The sequence below is a fragment of the Teleopsis dalmanni genome, chromosome 2 (genome assembly GCF_002237135.1).
Source record: "Teleopsis dalmanni isolate 2A chromosome 2, ASM223713v2, whole genome shotgun sequence".
NCBI lineage: Eukaryota > Metazoa > Arthropoda > Insecta > Diptera > Diopsidae > Teleopsis > Teleopsis dalmanni.
In genome coordinates, this window is record NC_051847.1 from 73482785 (window position 1) to 73501872 (window position 19088).

General features: G+C 30.0%; 2 protein-coding genes across 5 annotated transcripts in view; one reads left to right on the forward strand and one right to left on the reverse strand.

Annotated features, from left to right (window-relative positions):
• Positions 1-19088, reverse strand: part of LOC119674847 (roundabout homolog 2-like) — a 70603-nt gene that overhangs the window by 4208 nt on the left and 47307 nt on the right. The window contains exons 4-5 of the mRNA XM_038086004.1: positions 9956-10074; positions 6557-6740 (exon numbers count right to left, since the gene is read on the reverse strand). Coding sequence (XP_037941932.1) covers positions 6557-6740; positions 9956-10074 — 303 coding nt within the window. The remainder of the gene's footprint in view (positions 1-6556; positions 6741-9955; positions 10075-19088) is intronic.
• Positions 2928-6107, forward strand: LOC119684601. Of its 4 annotated transcripts, none has more exons than XM_038098679.1 (2): positions 2928-4372; positions 6089-6107. In XM_038098679.1, exon 1 carries the CDS (start codon positions 2979-2981, stop codon positions 4356-4358), a length of 1380 nt encoding a protein of 459 aa, XP_037954607.1. In that variant the 5' UTR covers positions 2928-2978; the 3' UTR covers positions 4359-4372; positions 6089-6107. The 4 variants fall into 4 exon arrangements, with proteins under 4 accessions (XP_037954607.1, XP_037954605.1, XP_037954604.1 ...); XM_038098677.1 differs by lacking the exon at positions 6089-6107 and adding an exon at positions 4450-4702 and having other exon boundaries at positions 2928-4377; XM_038098676.1 differs by lacking the exon at positions 6089-6107 and adding an exon at positions 4450-4702.

The window sequence follows — 19088 nt, forward strand, 5'->3', positions numbered from 1 at the left end:
TGGCATTTGCACAATTTACTAGATAATTGCCTCTTACATCGGAAAAGGAGTTTAGCTGCTTTAAACTGGCAGCACCCAAAAATTTTGTTGGAGATTTTGGAAAAGGTTTTTTACAAATAAAAAGATATGTCACAATAACAAACCAAACAAACCTTAAGTCTATCTCTGGACGCAGAGGAAGTTATGCTGATCTACGATCCGTCATCAGTTAAAAGATAAATAAATGATAATCATTCTAGTATAGTTAAAGCTTAGTGTGGGGTAGGGATAAGCCCCCCAACCACAAAAGAGTAAAAGTGCGTAATAGCATTAAATCAAACCACAACAACAACAACAACAATAGTAAAAATATGAAATTGACAGTTGAGTTTTGGCTGCGTGCATAACATGCTTTCATTGCCATATCGGAAAAGAGTGTAATATTAAAGTGATTATCATATGATTATCTGTATAATACATAACTATGTATAATATATATAACTAACTCCGAGTGACGAAATAATCAAATCTTTCATTGAAATAGCTGTATTAAGACTTCTTTATCTGTATGAAGAACGATTTAAGCTTGAGATCTCATGAGACTGAATGATGGCAGAAATGTGTATTATGAATCTGGAGTATATAGTTTATCTGAAGTATAAGTCATTCAACATTTCAAATTTATAAGCAAATTGATTTCTAAATCAAAATTAAAAAAAGAAATAATATGAATAATATGATTTCGTTCTAATATATAAATACAGCAAGTAAAATTGTTAATAAAAACTTTCATAGCAAAAGTAACAAAACTCCAGCAAAAACATGCGAACAAAAAAGTCAAGTACGGCTTTGGATCAGTTGGTTAAGGTGCGCTGATTCTGAGCTTCACATTTGGCAGGACCCGAGTTCGATTCCTGGTACTTGCAGTCTCAAAAATAATTATTTACGAATCATTAAATACAAGAATTATTTCCAAGACCACTGATGAAGGGTATTTGGCAATACTCGAAACAGCTGTATGGTCAGCCAAAAATTCAATTAATTAAAATAATTTAAAATATAAATTTTTGTTGTTGTTTCACTTCTGTTCGAAAACCTCTTTATAAAATAAATAAATAAAAATATTATTCTGCAAATATTTTTAAAAATCTAAATAAAATAAAATTATTTTCCATAACAGGTGCAAAGTATTTAGCTAGTTTGGAATAAAAATGTTTGCATATCGTATCTATATTAGAGTGAGATCTTAGCATTAAAACAAAGAAAAGTATTATTATTCGAACTAAGTTTGTAAAGCGCGCTTTTATCGATATTCCTTTTTGATTGAAGCTGTTCATATTTAAATAATTAAAAAAAATTAAATAAATTAAATGAATTTAAAAATTTAAATATTAAAGATATTACTCATGAAATAATTAATTAAATAATTAGTAACTTTAAAAAACCAATTAAAAGATTATAGAAACTATGTGAACATGAATTAAAATTCATTTAGTAAATTAAAGTTTCAGAAATTTCCTTTGACTTTATACCAAGTAACTCAATCTGCATCCTAATTGAGGTACACACAAACTCTGTTATTCTGTTTGTAGTCCTGTTGCTCTAAGTCTTCATAAAAGCACTTTTAATTAAAATTAATGCGATTCAGTGAATCATTTAAGTTTCTTACCTATTCACAAAATAAATGAAAAGTCCTTTCGCACTCAGGCGAATATAATTTAACTGAAAATTGTTACAACTGATAAGACTTAGATGAGAATTACTTATAATTTCATTTAAATATTTTATTGAAACATGAATGAGAAAAACACAGCATACAAATAGAGGAATTAAAGAATTCGGAATATTCTAATAGAATCAAAAACGTGCGGATTTTTTCATAAAATAAATAGCAAATCTTCTCTTTAATTATTTATTGTGTTGAACCAAACTAAATATTTGCAAACATTAAAATAAATTTTCAAATTGCAATTAAGTTTTTTCATTTATGAATATTATTTATTGTGAGACAGTTGATGCTATTGCTAAAAATGGGGCAAAACTTTCAGAGGAATAAAGGAGCGAAGTACTCAGACCTCTGAAACAAATACATAAACTTCTTGACGAGCAGATGATAAGGAGTGCAAAGGAAAGGTGGCGAAATACACCAAGGATGTTATATCGTCTAGCCGAAGAAACTGCAGAACATTAATTGGTGTATTGACAGGTCACTGTCTGGTCTGGTCGCATCTCATGCATACAAACTAAACCTAATTCACAGCGATGTTTATAGAAAATGCAACGAGCCGGATGCAAAGGAAAATCTAGAGCATCTGTTGTGTAACTGCTCGGCTTTCTCGAGAACTCAACATAAATACTTGGAGGCTGTCAGTTTTACCGGACATACCTGAGGTTTCGTTAAACTCCTAATAAAATTCATTAATAAAACAAGCATGCTAAATGATGCACACAATCGCTAAAATAAGACTGTAATCTGGTAACGCAATGGACTATAATGGTCTATACGTGGCTCTTTTGGTCTGCCAGCATAATTTAATCTAATCTATTATTTATTATACAATTCTAGTTTTTAGAAAACAGAAAAACAGATCACTGTGTACTTTCAACCGCACCTGAGACATGTTATTCAGAATTGCATTAATAATTTATTACAGTAAACATCTAGCATCTAGTTCCAATAGTCATATATAAATAGTCATATAAAAGAAAACATGTCTATACATAGTATTTTAAATAGTTACAAAACATCAATATTTTGTATGGAATACCTCTGAAAATGAGTTCTAAACTTATACAAAATAAATTCCTTACACATAATAGATATATTTCACAAAATGTCAAATCCAGATTATAATAGAAATTTTTAAATAGTAGTCTGTGAAGGATATTAAAAATTTAAGTTCTAACATAAAAAATTAAATTTTTCATTAAAAAATTTTGATATCGACTTCGAGTCAAGAAAAATATAATTTTTTCATCAAACATTACGACGGCAAGTTATGAGTAAAATGGAGAAAAGGGAATACAGAGGACGCATAGTCAGTGCTAGACCAGCATATACAGCAGCTTTCCAAACAAAACCGAAGATAACTACTGAAAAGAAATCAAAGACATCTCGTAATTCAACAGATTTTCATAATTTTTCAGCAAAACCTCCCATACCGAATAAGGGTATTTGCCACAAAACTGTAATGCCTTCAAAGAGCGGAGTTACTTATACAAAACGAAAGGGAAAAGGAGAGCGCATGGAGAGACTGTGGCAGAGCCAGTCACAGCCAGATTCTTTGGTGGAACCTACGCAAGGATCATCAAACGAAGATTCACAACCTTTACAATCGTTAAGACGATCAGCAACTTATGTTATACAAAAATGGAAAACTAATGCTAAAGAGAATAAAGAAATACAACTAAATAGACCCTTGTACAATATTTTCATAGGACCTCATCAAAAATCTTCAACGATTTCTCAGAATAGAGAAAATATTGAGTTTAACAATATAGTAATATTAAAACGCCCAGTTAGTTTTAGTAAGCTACAAAGCAAAATACAAGCTTCACAAAAATCTAAAATTCCAATAAACATAATATACCTTAAGCCTTATAAAAACTGGACAGACATTTGCGAACTGACAGAAAGAATTATAGCAGAAGAGAGGAGAATGTCTACAATGTCTCAAGCTAAAAATATGAAATACGAGACTGAATATGATATGGTACCGACCTTAAAGCGGTCAGCGACTTATATCATTCGCAGAGGAAAACCAGAAACTGATAATAAACCAAGCGACGAATTGAAAATTTCGCAAATATCTACAATTGTCACTACCAACAAAGTTGCTGAGTTAAAAAATTCAGAACTCAAGCAGGTGATGACATGTTGTAAACAGAAAGATGAAATTGCAGCAGAACAAGCAGAGAAAACACAATTTGTTGAGGTGATGCAAGATTGTTTAATAGAAGATCAGCCAACAACGATAGATACTTCACCAAATGAATCCGATGTTGGCTACGAGATGGTACCGAAACTAAGGCGATCAGAGACGTATACTATATCAAGAGGAAAAATAGGAAGCAATCTTACAATAGAAGATAATATAAAAAGTCCACATAAGTCTAAAATTCCCAGAAGCATAATAGGCATTGGATTGAAGAAAATGGAGGTCTTAAAACGAATAGTTACCTTCGCGAAACAAAAAGGAAAAATGGAAGCTCAGTGGATGGGGAAAAAGAAAATTAATGAGTTATATCTAAATTCTGTTGAAGAACCTGCAAAACAAAAACCTACCCGCAACAGAATGGATAATAAATCACAGAATGTATCAATTTTAAAAGGGTCAAGGACTTATACTAAGTATAAGCCACGAAGCAGCAGAAATTGATAATAACATAATAGGTGAGGTAATAACTTTACACATTTTTATAGCTCATGAGTCTATTTGTCTAATGTACGAAATACTTGTTATTTTTCAGAGGACGTTATAATTTGTAAAACCATCAATATACAAAAGTATATAATAATATTTTCTCTTAAGATAGTATACTGTTCTCGCCAATAGTTTTTTCCTCACAATAGAATAGAAGTGGTGAAACACAAGTTAATATAACTAAATGCTAATTTGTTAAGGAAGGAACTGGCTCTGGATACTGCCAAAAAAGACTTGGATAGGATTAATTATTATATGGTTTAAGATTTATAGTATTTAAACACGATATGCTTTATTGTTAAGGATTTTGTTTATATTTTTGTATTTTTTTTAATGTTATATTTTAGAAATAAAGATTATTTATATTGTCAATAATATAGAACATTCAATATGTTTTAGGTCATGCAAGTCACTACATTATATCAAAACAGGATTATTTAAAAAAACAACAAATTAGTTTTAACAAAACCGTTTTTCGATCGATGCAATCGATTGAGAACAGAATAATAATATTTATGTTGTAAGTTTTCTAAATTAAATCTTAGAAATTTTATGTTTTTTTAAAACAAAAAAACGATTTAGTCAGTGCGCAGAACTCTAGTGAAATTAGTTGGATTTTCCGACAACCATTTCAATGTAAAAAGTATCAGGAACCTATAATTTGAAAATCAATCCTAAAAGATACTCCCACAATTTTTTTTTATCGATATGGTGGTAACTGTGTATTATGCTATCAAACTAGATTTGAACACAATAGTTCAAATATAACAGCATTATATTCACTTCATTCGTTTCTGCGATTATACCTTTGAGTGTTCTGCGATGGCAAAAACTTATACCTCTCAATAGTTCTGGGCATAGGAACTCAAAAAATGTTTTTTGTGTGTATTTTTTTTGTATTCGTGAAATTAGTCTTATAGTTCTAAAGAGTCGATTGTGGTTGTAAAATAAATCAAGCAAAAAGACTTCGCTAAAGGATTTAAGTAACATATCTCAATAAGATTATGAAAAATGAATGCAAACTCTAATGGCACTTTAACGATTTTTCAGACCCACTCTTTTAAAAACAAATTTTAATAAAAGTAGCAATTTAGAACAAGATATTCCATTACTCAGTAAATAGTTTAGTAAAAACTAGATGCGTCCAATATTATTTCAAGACATTTGAGTAATAAAGAGTAAAAATTACGTATACTAGTTGGAGTTTGTTATCCAGTGTAACCTTTGTTGTATAATGAATGAAAACATAACCCCGATATTTAGAGAAAAAAGCTATTTAAATATTTACTAATTGAAGTCTGATGTCTTGTGTATCATTTATTGTGTAGTAAATTTAAAACTTAACATCGATATTTATTACACTTCAATAAATGTAATAAATTTAAAATATAACCCCGGTATCACGAAAAAAAAGCTGTTTGGACATTCAGAGTAGAGGAGATAGCTGAAATTAGACCCTACGCGGGGATCATCACCAAATCGGCGTACCCTGGAAATTAAAATCGCACCAAATAAATTTTGATATGTTGATGGTTTTCTTATGTTTTATTCAATTATTTTAGATAATTTCTTTACAGAAGATTAGAAGTTTTTAGCTGAACTTGAGTACGTCAACATTTTTAATAATACTGAAGGAGTACAATATTAAATTTTAAACTTCATTTTTATTTATGACATTTTTTTAGAGAACTTTAAAGTCCAATCTGTCCAAACAAGCACAACTTAACTTAACAACTTAATAAAAAATTAAGAAAAAAATCTATTCAATATATAATTTTAAACGTGGTTTTTGGTTCTTTTCTGTCGGCAATATATGTACCTAACTTGTAGCTTAAGTACTTGAAGAAAATATTTATTAAAAGAAGAAACGAAAAATAAAAAAAAATTGGTTTGATTAAATTATCTTATCATTTTTATGCATAACAAAAACATAAGACAATTCAGATACATATGAGCAGTAGCTCCTTATTGCTTCCTTAAGACGTAGCAACACGTTCAGGGCATAAAGAAAATTTTATTAATAAGCAACAAAACAACAAAACTACGTGACATTGCGTCGAGCACATTTTTCACCAATGTACCAGAACCAGAACCACTGGAACACCAATCTGTAAGCTCTGACGTACACTCATCTACGGTAACAGCGAACTTACCTTGCACGATTAATTTGGCATAACTGGACTCTCGAGTGGCAACCAAATTTTGTACGATACACTTATAGTTGCCCTCATCAATTGGTTCGACGTTGCTTATCAATAAATTGCCACCATCGACAACGCGTATACGTGATGTGGTTCCATAAGATTTCGGAGTTAAGTCATCCAGTCGTACACCATCCTGCAAAAATTCAAGTGAAATGTTATAGATTGAAAAAATAATTCTTTTTTTTTTTTATATATATAAAATAAATTCGTTAACAATTTTTTTTATTTTTTTTCGCAACGTTTAGCTTAAATTAGTTAAATTGGCAGCACTTCAGAATATAAAAGTTTAGTTTATTTTTATTTTTATTTTATTTTTTATTGTTTATCTTAGGATCACATAAAATTTATTTATTTTTTTTTTATGTTTTTATGTTTGCTCTTAACGCACTCAACAGCAAATTAATAAGTTGCGGAAGTGTTGTACTAAGGAGGCTTCGTAGGCAGTTAATTAGGTGCGTAGCGCTAAGTAAACCCACACATTAACGCCATGGCAACATTGAAGCTCAAGCGCTTAATTAAAAGGATATGCGTACTAACATACATTGTTACGCCTTCGAAGGGAAGTGCGTGTATATAAACATTGCGAAAAATAATTAGATATTTGTTTTGAATACAAATTATGGAAATTAACATAATATATATGTATATATAGAATTGTAATTAATTAAGGTGCAAATATATAACATACACACATTATATATGCAATATATATGTACGATTACATATATACAATTATAATGAAAGATCATTGCTATTTACTATTAAATATAGTATGAAATAGACGTTCAGTTAATACCGCTTTAACTTTTACTATTTTACTTAGTAAGGGAAATATTATTTAGTAACTAAGCAAGTCGAAAAAATGTGGAAGATTTACGAGAAATAAAATAAAATAAATAATATTAATAATATTATTAACGAAACAGAAGTTACAAATTAAAATGGAAATATCTGTTTCACATTATCGAAATATAGTTAAAATTCGGCAGAATGTCTTAGCTGTAAGGTCTATCTATATAAAATATAATTGTTATGAATTTCTATGTAATACAAAATTTAAAATGAAGTGAAACAAAGCTAAAAATACTACTACTAAATAAAATTCAACTTCAATTGCAAATTCTATTGCTTAAGTTGAGCAACGTACTTCCCCCCTCCTCATCTAATAACAGTCTATATAAAAGCGTTAATGATATGTATATCTGTTTAGCTATGTAAAAGCTTTCAAAGCGGTAGAGAGCCATTGTTAACGGTTTCATAGTAATTTATACTTATAATAACTATTGTAAAGACGGTACTAATAGAACTATTACAGTCTACTACAAAGAATTAATTGTAAGTCCATTTTGGATTTTCGATTAAAAGTATATGCAAATCTTTTTACTGTAGTATGTTAATAACGACTTCTTACGCAAGTTAAAGTGTGACAACTATTTTCATAAATAAGCTTAAAGCTCTATTCTTTGCATATATTTTAGTCGGGGCTACGCAGACAGTTACCACAATGCTTTTAGCTCCAAGGCACTATAGCTATAATACTAAAAGTGATTTTATTTCTTTTTGAAGTCAGTAAAAAGTTGTATGGTTTACTAATAATATATCAACTTTGTTTTTTTTTATTCGTATTTTTGGTGCTATTAGGTATGACTTTGACTGTTGCTTATTTTAAAACATAAATATACTAAATGTACTGTTTAGTATTTCTAACATATAATACTAAATTTATATGCTAAAAGTGTTTATAGTACTTTGTAGTTGTGAAGTTAGAAGAATAGGCCATTCACAGTTGGGTGACTGGGTTACTGTCAGTTTGTTTTGTTTTTTTTTTTGTTCTATTATAGCTACTACGTTGACATTTATTTATTCAAGTACATTAATACCTACTCAGTTTGGTTCATAAATGTATATTAAAATAAATTCAATTTATAACAATTTATAAATAGTGTAATATTTACTTTATAACTAAATTGATTTTGTAAACAACACTCAGATATGGTATAACTATTACATGTACTGTAACTTCACCATTAATTCCTTAATATTATAATTAAGTTTCGATCCATAATATTATGAAAATTAGTATCGATCAATACATAATTAAAATTTCATTGAGATATGGAATTCGTTCTTTGCTTACAAGTCACAAATCCTTTGAAGCATTAGTATATAAATTAACACTACATAAGTAATGTAAATAGTATGAATATGTCAATAATAAACTGAAAAGGAATAATGAACTAAAAGACAGATATTCTCTTTCTCTGCCCCTCTTCTCAGATGGTTTTCCAATTTGTTTCGGATTAAGCTTACACCATATAAAACTCTTCAAATTTAGCTTTCGACTTCTTCCACCTGTAGCAAAAAAAAGGGCACCCCTTCCTGGAGTTAAAATATTGACATTTACAGATTTACTAATGTGTACGGCCCGCTTGGATTAGTATCCGTTTAATTAACTTTCCATGTGGTAAGGTTGACTAATTTCTTAACCGATTTTTGTTAGTAAACGTATGTGTTTATATTAATGAATTGTTTTACCCAGCAAATTACTAAATACAATGCTAAATAAAGTATTGATTTATTCGAAAGTGCAATGATCTGATCTTTGAGAATTCTTAACTGAAAACAGACAGACAACTTTACAGTCTCTAAGTCACTAGTGTAGTTAGGATCTAGTTTATTGTTCTTATAAAAGAAATGAAGAATTAGTTATTTACAATATATGACTTTACATAGAAGAGAAATGGATTCATTTTTACTTTAAGTGCAGACTAAGAGAATTGAATTCGTGAATTTGCATAAATTTTTCATGGATGTCAATATTATACTAAATTATTGAAAATACTGCTACCAAAATGTAAATTTTATTTACTAACGTTTCGCTATTGAAGCGAAATATCAATTTTCCACTGAAATTATATACATTTTTCCTTTCTGACAGTATCACATAAATTATGCATGATGCCTCCATTCCAAGTTGCAGTTGCTCGAGAAACTGAAATGTAAAAGTGCACCAAATACTTTACATGGCGGAGTAGGGCACATGGATATATGGAAACGGAGTGCGCGTATGTGGCAGAAGTGCAGTCGAAAAACCAGGTGAAATGTGCACTTTATTCGCTAAAATGTTTTATTTATGACAAAATGTTGAAACTTAATATTTATTTTTCTTTCCTTTGCAAAAAATTTGTATGCACTTTGACAATGCGAAAAGAAAATGTCAATGAGCAACGATAAGAGTGCAAGACCTATGCAAATGATAAGATATGCTTTCAAGAGTTGAAAGAATATCGAATGAAATGAAATTGAGAAAATTAAATAAAAAAAAGACAATCTGGTAATAGTACTCACCTTCATCCATATTAGAGATGTCTCTGGTACGCCTTTTGGTGGGCCACACTCCAACAAAGCAGTTTCCCCTTTGGCAACTCGTGTGTCTTTAGGCTGGACACGAAAATCATCACGTAAGTCTGTGAATTTAAAATTGAAAAAAATTGTATATATAAATGTTTGCAATTCATAATTCTGATAAAAATAAATAAATTATAAATAGACAACAATAAATTCTTATTAAAAGTAAAACAGTTTAAGACCATTCGAAACACCTTCTGTGCATTTGTGTAAATAGCTTTGACATGAGAATAATTTATGTTGCCCATTTTTATTTGCGGCCACAATAGATTTTTCTTAACAGAGACACACAGAAAATATGAGATAAACTATTTCGGTAGTAGACAATAGTGGGTAACCAAAAGCCCGGACTCACAAAAGTGGGCGCAACAGACGAAGACAATGGTTTTCAGTGCAAAGCAATTCAACTAAATCAGATTCATTTCTATTGAGAGACTTGGATTTCATGTTGGAGGCGGTCTATGCCATTTATGTGCGGTTTCAATACATTTTTCAAGTCACTCAGTGAAGAAGAAGAAAACTAATAAAAAAAATTGGTAGAAAAAAAAGAATCGTGCCCAAATTGTCAGTTGCCGCAATTGTTTGCATTGAAGGCCGGCTTTCGCGCTTTGTTGGCTTTTTGGGCCTAAGACTTTGCGGTACTCAAAGGACTTGACATTTTGGCCATGTGTTGCCGGCAGTACACAAATATTGGTGGCATGCAAAAGGTGTTGCTTAGAAATTATTTCCTTTCTGATAAAAATTTTTTTCTTTTTTGTATTATTGCATTCTCTTGAATAAATGAAAGGCTTTAAACAAAAGGTGGGCGCACGAAATAAATTAAATAAAGTGGCGACATTTGTTATGATTTATGAGCAGTAAAATTGCAAAATTATTTTATATTGAAAGAAAAATGGCAGAGCAACATAAAATGCGGCGGCATATTTTTGACGTGGAACAGTTAACCTTACAGTTGGGTTGTTTATCAATTTAGATGAAAAATGTACAGCAATGTGAATATTAGAACAATAAACTTCAAGAATATATAAAAAAGATATATGTTTCAAACATAAGGCACATTGCTAATGGGTTTCGGCTTAGCTTTACCTTTGTTTGCACTGAGCTTAAATCTTCTTTTTAGTACTTTTAGCTTTATTTTATTTTATTTGTCAGTGAATATATCTTATATGAGGATACATTTAAAATAAATTAAGGTTAATCGTTTTTACAAGAGATTTTAAACAAAATTATTTTTCATATTACAAGCAATTCAATACACACTTTATTTGGTTTATTTCGACAGGAAAGTTTACATCGGATTTGATGAGACTTTATAAGAGATTCCCTGCACAGCGACATCTACAAGTGAATGATGGAGGGTTTATATAGTTAATGTCGCTGTGAGCTAATGTAATGATATTTTGTCTATATTTTGTTGTTTCTTGTTGTACCATAGCATTAAGCGATCCATTAATATTTGATTGGAAAAATGAAGCCTTCCTATCGACCATCTATCGCAATATTTCAGCAAGTTCACTTGACATTTCACTGTGACTTGAAGTATTGTCACTTTTTGTGCTTCAGTCGTGAAATCAATGAAGTTACAACTATTTTCTTCAATTCAAAAATTATAGCTCATAGCGAATTCGGTACAGATGTCAGTTGCTCATCAAAAAATATTTACTACAAGAGTTGGAAGAGCTCGAACAGAATATCGGTATCTTTCGGTGGAAAATTAAGATAATGTTGAAAGTTTTTCTCGATTCGAAAGGAAATTAATACAGTCAACTCTTTTCAAAAATTTAGACGGTGAATACAGAATATTATCAGGAAGAATACGATGAATTTGGCCGGAACATCAGTAAGCAGGCAATTGGCTTTTGTTGTACGATAATGCACCATTATACGAAGCCATTACGGTCACCAAATTTTCAAGAAGGGAAATTTGGCATCAGCCTTTTTAATCATCCGTTGAATTCACCTGAGCGTATTCACTTGATATATCGGTTTGACCAGATAATGTTATTTTCTATATTTAAGTCGAAAGAAAAAAGGGTACGCTTTTAATGGAGAAAAATTAGGGCACATCGCAAAAAAACCTTTGTGACCCTATCGATTAACCACCATATTTACTTACACACCTTTGCTTGTTAGGACAATGCAGGATGTTTTCGGCGCTTTTAAGGATGTTTCTGAAAGAGAACTGTCTCTAGAATGTTAGTTGGTGGATGCAGATTATTATCTGAAAGATTACTTGTACGACAAAATCAATTACAAAAATTAGAAACAAATAATTTCTTCATATTGCTAGATAATACATCATCGCATAAGGCTATCATGGTACCAAATTTTTTGGTTCAGATGAATACCGGTATGAATACCGTCCTTTTCTTAATTATTTTTCAAACTCATTTTGATGATAAAAGGAAATTATTTCGATACTACTCCGATTATTAAAATGATTTCGACCGATATTCTGAAAGCAATTTAGTTTTTTTCATTAATTGGAGTAAGTTTACCCTTTGTGATTGGACACTTCTTTTAAACGGACAAAAATTCATTGTCAATCAGTATTCGCTCAAGAGAGTTTTCAGTGGATTAATGTAATTAAATATGAAGTTAGCTAGGAAAAAAAATAAGTCACTAATGCTGACGTTGTTATCTCTGTTCTTATTATATTAAAAGTATATAAATATATGCTTGCATGCGCTAAATATCAAAATTGGTTAAAAGTATATATAATATATTTATTTTAATTTTATTCGCTACAAATAAAAATAGTCTTTATTATACATATATTAGGATTATACTATATCAGCAATCTCTGATAAGTAAATTAAAATGCATTTACTAAATGCTTATTATATTTTTTTTATTGTCAAAATAAATTAAAACCATATTGAGGTACTCGTATGTCTGTATAGATTTATTTTTAGTTTTATTGCAAGATTTCGTTACACTTTGAATTAATTAAAAGCACATAAATTCATTAGCGGAACTGCAAAATGCTGGACAACCCCTGCAAGGATTGCCAGAAGAAATACAAGAGCAATGGAGCGCTAGAAAGCATCTTTCAAGATTTTTAAGATAAAGTGCAAAAGCAATGAAATGGCAGATACTGCGGGTAAAGTGACGGGTAAAGATGCAAATGCTGCATGTCATAAAGTTCAATTCAAACGGCGTTTTAATTGCTGCGTTAATGGAGTTTCGCAATAAAAATTAAAGACTGGAAATTAAAACGATGAGTTACTCAAACCCCACATACGGGAAGTGCAGAACTTCCTCTTAAGTGTTTTGTTTGGTTACGCATTTAAGAGCACACAAATTACATACTAAAACTAAAATTTAAGTGCGTACACACTTAAACGAGTTTGTGGAAACAAGTTAACACTGTAAAAGCGTAAATGCAAGTTGCAGTCGAAGTGCAGTCAAACGAATTGCTGTTTTGGGTATCTAAGACAAATTTTTTATTGCTACTATAAAGCATAATTAAGATAGGCTGTTTATGTTTGACAACTTGAGTTGATGTAAAATTAGTGTCGCGATAGTTACGAGTAGGAAAATTTGAAGATTTTGTCTGTTTTGATTTTCATTTAGTGCAGAAAATCCCACTTCCCACTCGTTCAAATGCAATATGCAAACTTAAGTATTTAATTTTGTGTAGTAAAAATGTTTTATAAGCAAATATGTTAGTTGAGTTGTAAGTGCTGTGTTACCATAAAGACCGGAAATTCTGTAGACTGTGTAAAATGGAAGTCTTCAATGTAACCAATTGCAGGCAGCAGGTAAAGTAAACTCATTAAACACGCATTCCATGCTGCATTGAATTTTACGAATTCCTTGTTTTTGCTTAATTAAAATATTAAATTAACGTCACGTGAGTGGAGTGCGTGAATTTGTCTGCCTCAAGTATGAGAAGCAAGGATTGGATTGTGGAAAAACAGCCAAATAGTCTTGTACCTGGAGTGGTAAAGATACCGGCAGAAGTAGGTGTCAACGCACGTTTAGTAAGTGACATGTGTCTGAGTATTTCTGTTGTGGTTCTAGAATTTAGCGCTGTGTAATTAACATAAATTTATAGTTTTACTGTTTTGTTGGGTATGAAGACTTATTCACATGCAAATGCATTTATGCTTAGTGTTAAAAATGGCATTACAAATAAAGAATATAATTAGGAGTGGTTGTTTAAATTACTGCAATTATTAGTTTCAGTCTTGAAGCAAGGGAAACTATTACATACTAATTGCACCATTTATGGACACTCCTTGCAGTATAGGTATAAGCTGTCTAGCAGGAAATAGGAAGTTAAAGTTTATTAGATTGCATAGTTAACTAACATTATGCAATAATAACTTAAGAACAATGTGTAATTGAAAAAAAATTACAACAATGCTGAATAATTATTATTATTTAAGTTAACTTAAATTCAAACTTAAACTCAATAGCTTTATTGAGAATACTTTGAAATACTGGGTTATTTGGAAAGTAATCTCGTTTTTTGACCAGAGATGGTTTTGCTGTATTTTTTCACAGCCAATTTCAAAACTTCAAAAAGCAAGAGATCATGAAGAATCAATTCAACACCAGTAGTTATAACATACCTTCTGCTCAAAAAGTATCCGGATTTTGTTGTTTGTTAACTACTCCTTCAGTGAAATTTTTCAAAAATTTTTTTTTTGTATGTAGTACACCCTTTTTTGACATATGGTACAAATTTGAGCGCCATCTGTCAATTAGTTTGTTTACAGCAGCTGTTAATGTGAGACTACCTCAAGTGCATTTAGCGATTTTTACTATGGAAAATTCTTGTTGTACGCGATTTTTTGACCAAACACGGCACCACTGTCTTCGCTCAGGCACCATATTCGCCAGATCTGGCGCCGTGCGACTTTTTCCTGTTCCCGAAACTCAAATTGCTCCTTCGTGATAAGCGTTTTGAGTCGATTGAATCGGTAAAAGAGAATTCACTGAAGGAACTGAAAGCCATACCTGCACGGGCCAACGAAAATGGAATGGAAGATTGGGTTAAGCGTTGGCATATGTGTATCGCTTCAGAAGGAGCATATTTTGAAGGAGATAAAATAAAATAATATAAAATAAGTAGAAATGAGATGGTAACCTTTCTTTTTAATGAAAAATTTTGAAAAACAATACTGTATTTTGTCCATATTAGAAAACAATATTTTGGTATCAATAAAAGGATGAGTAATGGTAAACAAATTGATGTAGAACTTAAACTAAGCGATATTGTACTGTTTTGGACATTAAAATTCTTTTCAAGTAGACTTTTTTTGACACTCTATATTTCAGTAAATAATAAAAATTTATCCTCTCTCTTCTATATGACATTTGCATATCTTGAACCAAAGAACTGAATCTATGTGAGGTGCATTTTGTAAAAAAATATAACTCTCTTAATGAAAATATACAATTTTAATAATTGTTAATGCACATCCTGCTCTCTAACAGGAAATATGGTTTATATTCATACAAAATTTCTATGAAAATAGTACATAGTACACCTTGGGTCAATAGTTACATTATCTTTAGCATATCCGACACATTAAACTAACAAAAGTGAGTAAATGACAGATTTTGTGTTTGTAAAGCACTTCTTTGCTCAGGCAGTATTGTTGGCGTTGTGGTAATTGCGAGGAGCATATGAAACTGGTCACATAGAACTGCATAAAATGATACTGTTTAGTTATATAGGAATATAGTATTTGCAGTTGTCACTCTTCACAGCTTTTGTTTGTGTAACCACTTCATTATGCACACACAAAACAAACATAAAAGCCTATTTGCACCTACACTTACAGACAGGATAATATTTGTATTTAATTTGAACCACAAACAAGGCACAAATTGCAATGGTAAAGGCAATGACAATGGCAACACCAAAACCAGCACAACCAACCAACAACGACTGGCAACAACGGCTGGCAACAACTACAGCTAAAGCAACGACAATGGCAACACTGCAATATTGTCAAATGATGTCGTTGATGTGTCATTGGTGTATCTGATAAAGCACATCACAAACATTGCTATTGCTGTTGCTGCTGTTACTGCTGTTGCGATTGCTGGTAGCGATATGTTGCTGGCATATGTGCTTTCATTAGTTAACAACGCAAATAACAAACAACAAATGACAAATGACAAAATGCCGCCGCGAAAGGCGTTAATATGAGTTCCATTGTTTAAAGTAATTTGATTTGCTTAGTCGAAATAGAATTTAAAAAAATAAAATAAATAAAAATAAAATAAAATGAAGTGAAGTTTATGAGATACTGTATCTTTTATGGATGAGAATATTTTCATTTTAAGTTTTGCATGGAGTTATACTCCGAAATAATGGCTTTTTTAAATACCAAGTTTTATTTATGACTGTAAATATTTACACAAATTAACAGCTTAAGAGTTTAGCGAGTAAATAACTAAATTGCAAAGTAATATATAGATTTATGAAATCATTTTAAAAATAAATTTAAAATAATAAAAAAAAATAAACACTGAGTCTTCTTCTGAGTCTTCTTCTTCATAAAAATTTTACAAAGTCAGCAAATTTTAAACTCATAAAATCTGCACAAAATAAATTTTTAGCATTTACTTATTACTGTTGGGGAAATAAATTTAAATCAGAAAAAAAAAAAAAAATAATAATTGCCAGGCACTTAATTTTATTATCTGCTCAAAAATGCTTTAAGCTATCGCACCTAAAATTTGAAAAGAAAATCATAAAATTTACATAAAAACTGAAATTGCATCCTGCACGTCCGTCTGTCGCTTTTTATTTGTTTACTGATTTTTTGTTGAAAATAAATTTTACAACTTTCACTTGCTGCTTTCTTTTGATATTATTGTGAAAATGTTAAATAAACAAACAAAAATTAAACAATATAAAAGGAAATAAAATTTATAAAAGAAAATGGCGATTTTACAGTAATAAAATGTTAACGCCCGTTATTTTACCGCCTCGATTTATCATACCAAAGAACAATAAAATGGAAAAGCGCCTAAAAGCAGATTGTGTTGACTCTGCTAAGAAGCTTGCAAAATTTTCACTCAAAAGTGAAAATGTTTTCAAATGTTAAGCGGCTTTATGTACTCTAAAGTTGGAAGTAAGGAAGTAACGAGTTTATATAAAAAATATTAAAGAAGAAGAAAAGAGGATGAAAAATATTTCTATCAAATGACTATTTTAAGTTTTTAGTATTAATTGCATTAAGTAATGGATAATATCAGCAAGTATAAGAATAGATTAGCAGTTTTTAATTAACTCAATTTTATATCCACTTCTAGGACTTTTTCTATTATATTAAATACAATATTAAATTTATATAAAACTAAAAAATCACCCAATGTTAATTATTTTTGCTGAAATTGGTACGCCTTATGATCAAAAGAAATTATTTAAAAGTTAGAAGGATTCATATAGAAATGAAAAGACAACAACAAAAATTTTTAATTAATTTATTGAAGTTTAGCTCACCATACTCTCCACCTAATGACATCGTCAGTAAAGCAGTATTAATTATTAGATACTTGTCAGCTTATATGCAATTATAGAATCAAACAAGTATACTTTATAACAATATTATATAAACAGGGGCATACCAGCCATGCATAAACAACCTCTCTATAATGGTCCTCGTCTAGATCACTGTACATATGTACTATTGTATTTCTGCCCATTCTACCTTACGAATCTGTTAGCTTTATGTGATGATAGTTTACAGTAATTTTGATTCAGTTTGATTTATGTGTACCCTAAGATAAACCAGTTTAGGATTATCAGAGAAAATGGAAAGTTTAGTATTAACACTTTTAAATATGTAGATCATAAATTAGAGAATTCAAGTCAAAAAGTTTCTGAAATGATAGCTTCTGCGTTGCTTCTTTCGAGTTTAGCACTGACAACAACTATTAACAAGGGTACTATAAAAAATGTAGCAATATTTAGTCACAACCTGCTATTCTTAACTATTCTTCTTCTCTATTCCTCCTTCTTTATAATTGTTATTGTTACTCCTCACTCTTCTAAGTGATACAAATAGTATACATATTTTTAGTGCTGTTAGGGCGAACATTGTTTTCTTCAATGTTGGTTTTCTTGACTATAGCAGCAGTATATAATACAAATGGTAAACATTTTTTCAGTGACATTAGGACGACCATTGGTTTCTTCAATTATTGTAGTAACGGTAATAACTATGAAGAGATATGATAAAGAAACTCCTCATAAACATAAATTGCTCTCTTTAACTGTTTAATTGCTTTTCCTATATAAGTATTATATTTGGTGTGAATATTTTTAGTAACCCTAAGACGTCCATTGGTTACTTTAACGTTGATTTTCTGGAACATAGCGCAGAGAACAACTACAATAAGGGTGGTGAAAAGGCCCTAGCCTTATTGTTGCTCTCAAATTCACAATTCTCTTACCACTGTTATATATGCATAAAGTAGTTATGATATTTTTAGTAGAACAAGGGCGACTATCGGTAACTTTTACGTTAACTTACGTTGCTATAGAGTAGGGAACAGTTCTAAATAGCATTGGTAAAAGGATTGTAGCAAAACTTAGGTATAAATTCTATTATTCTCAACTCTGCTATTGAAATGATTTATATGTATTCTATAGCAGGTAAAGTGGTAAAATGGTAATAGTGGTTTTGGTAGGTTTAAGTTTAATACGGTGGCTTTTGATGCTTACGACCTATTTAAATGAAATATAGATGGGTATTATGAGGAACTTATTTCTTAAATTACTTTAAGTGTCTTGTCACTTAAAGTTAGCTGCCACCGGTATGAACCATTTCTTACCGCATTTAATTAAGATTAAATTAAATTAAATTAAATTAAATTAAATTAAATTAAATTAAATTAAATTAAATTAAATTAAATTAAATTAAAAAAATAAATTAAAATAAATAAAAATAAATAAAAATAAATTTATATAAATTAAATTAAATAAAATTAAATTAAATTGAATTAAATAAAATAAAATAAAATAAAATAAAATAAAATAAAATAAATTAAATTAAATTAAATTAAATTAAATTAAATCAAATTAAATTAAATTAAAATAAAT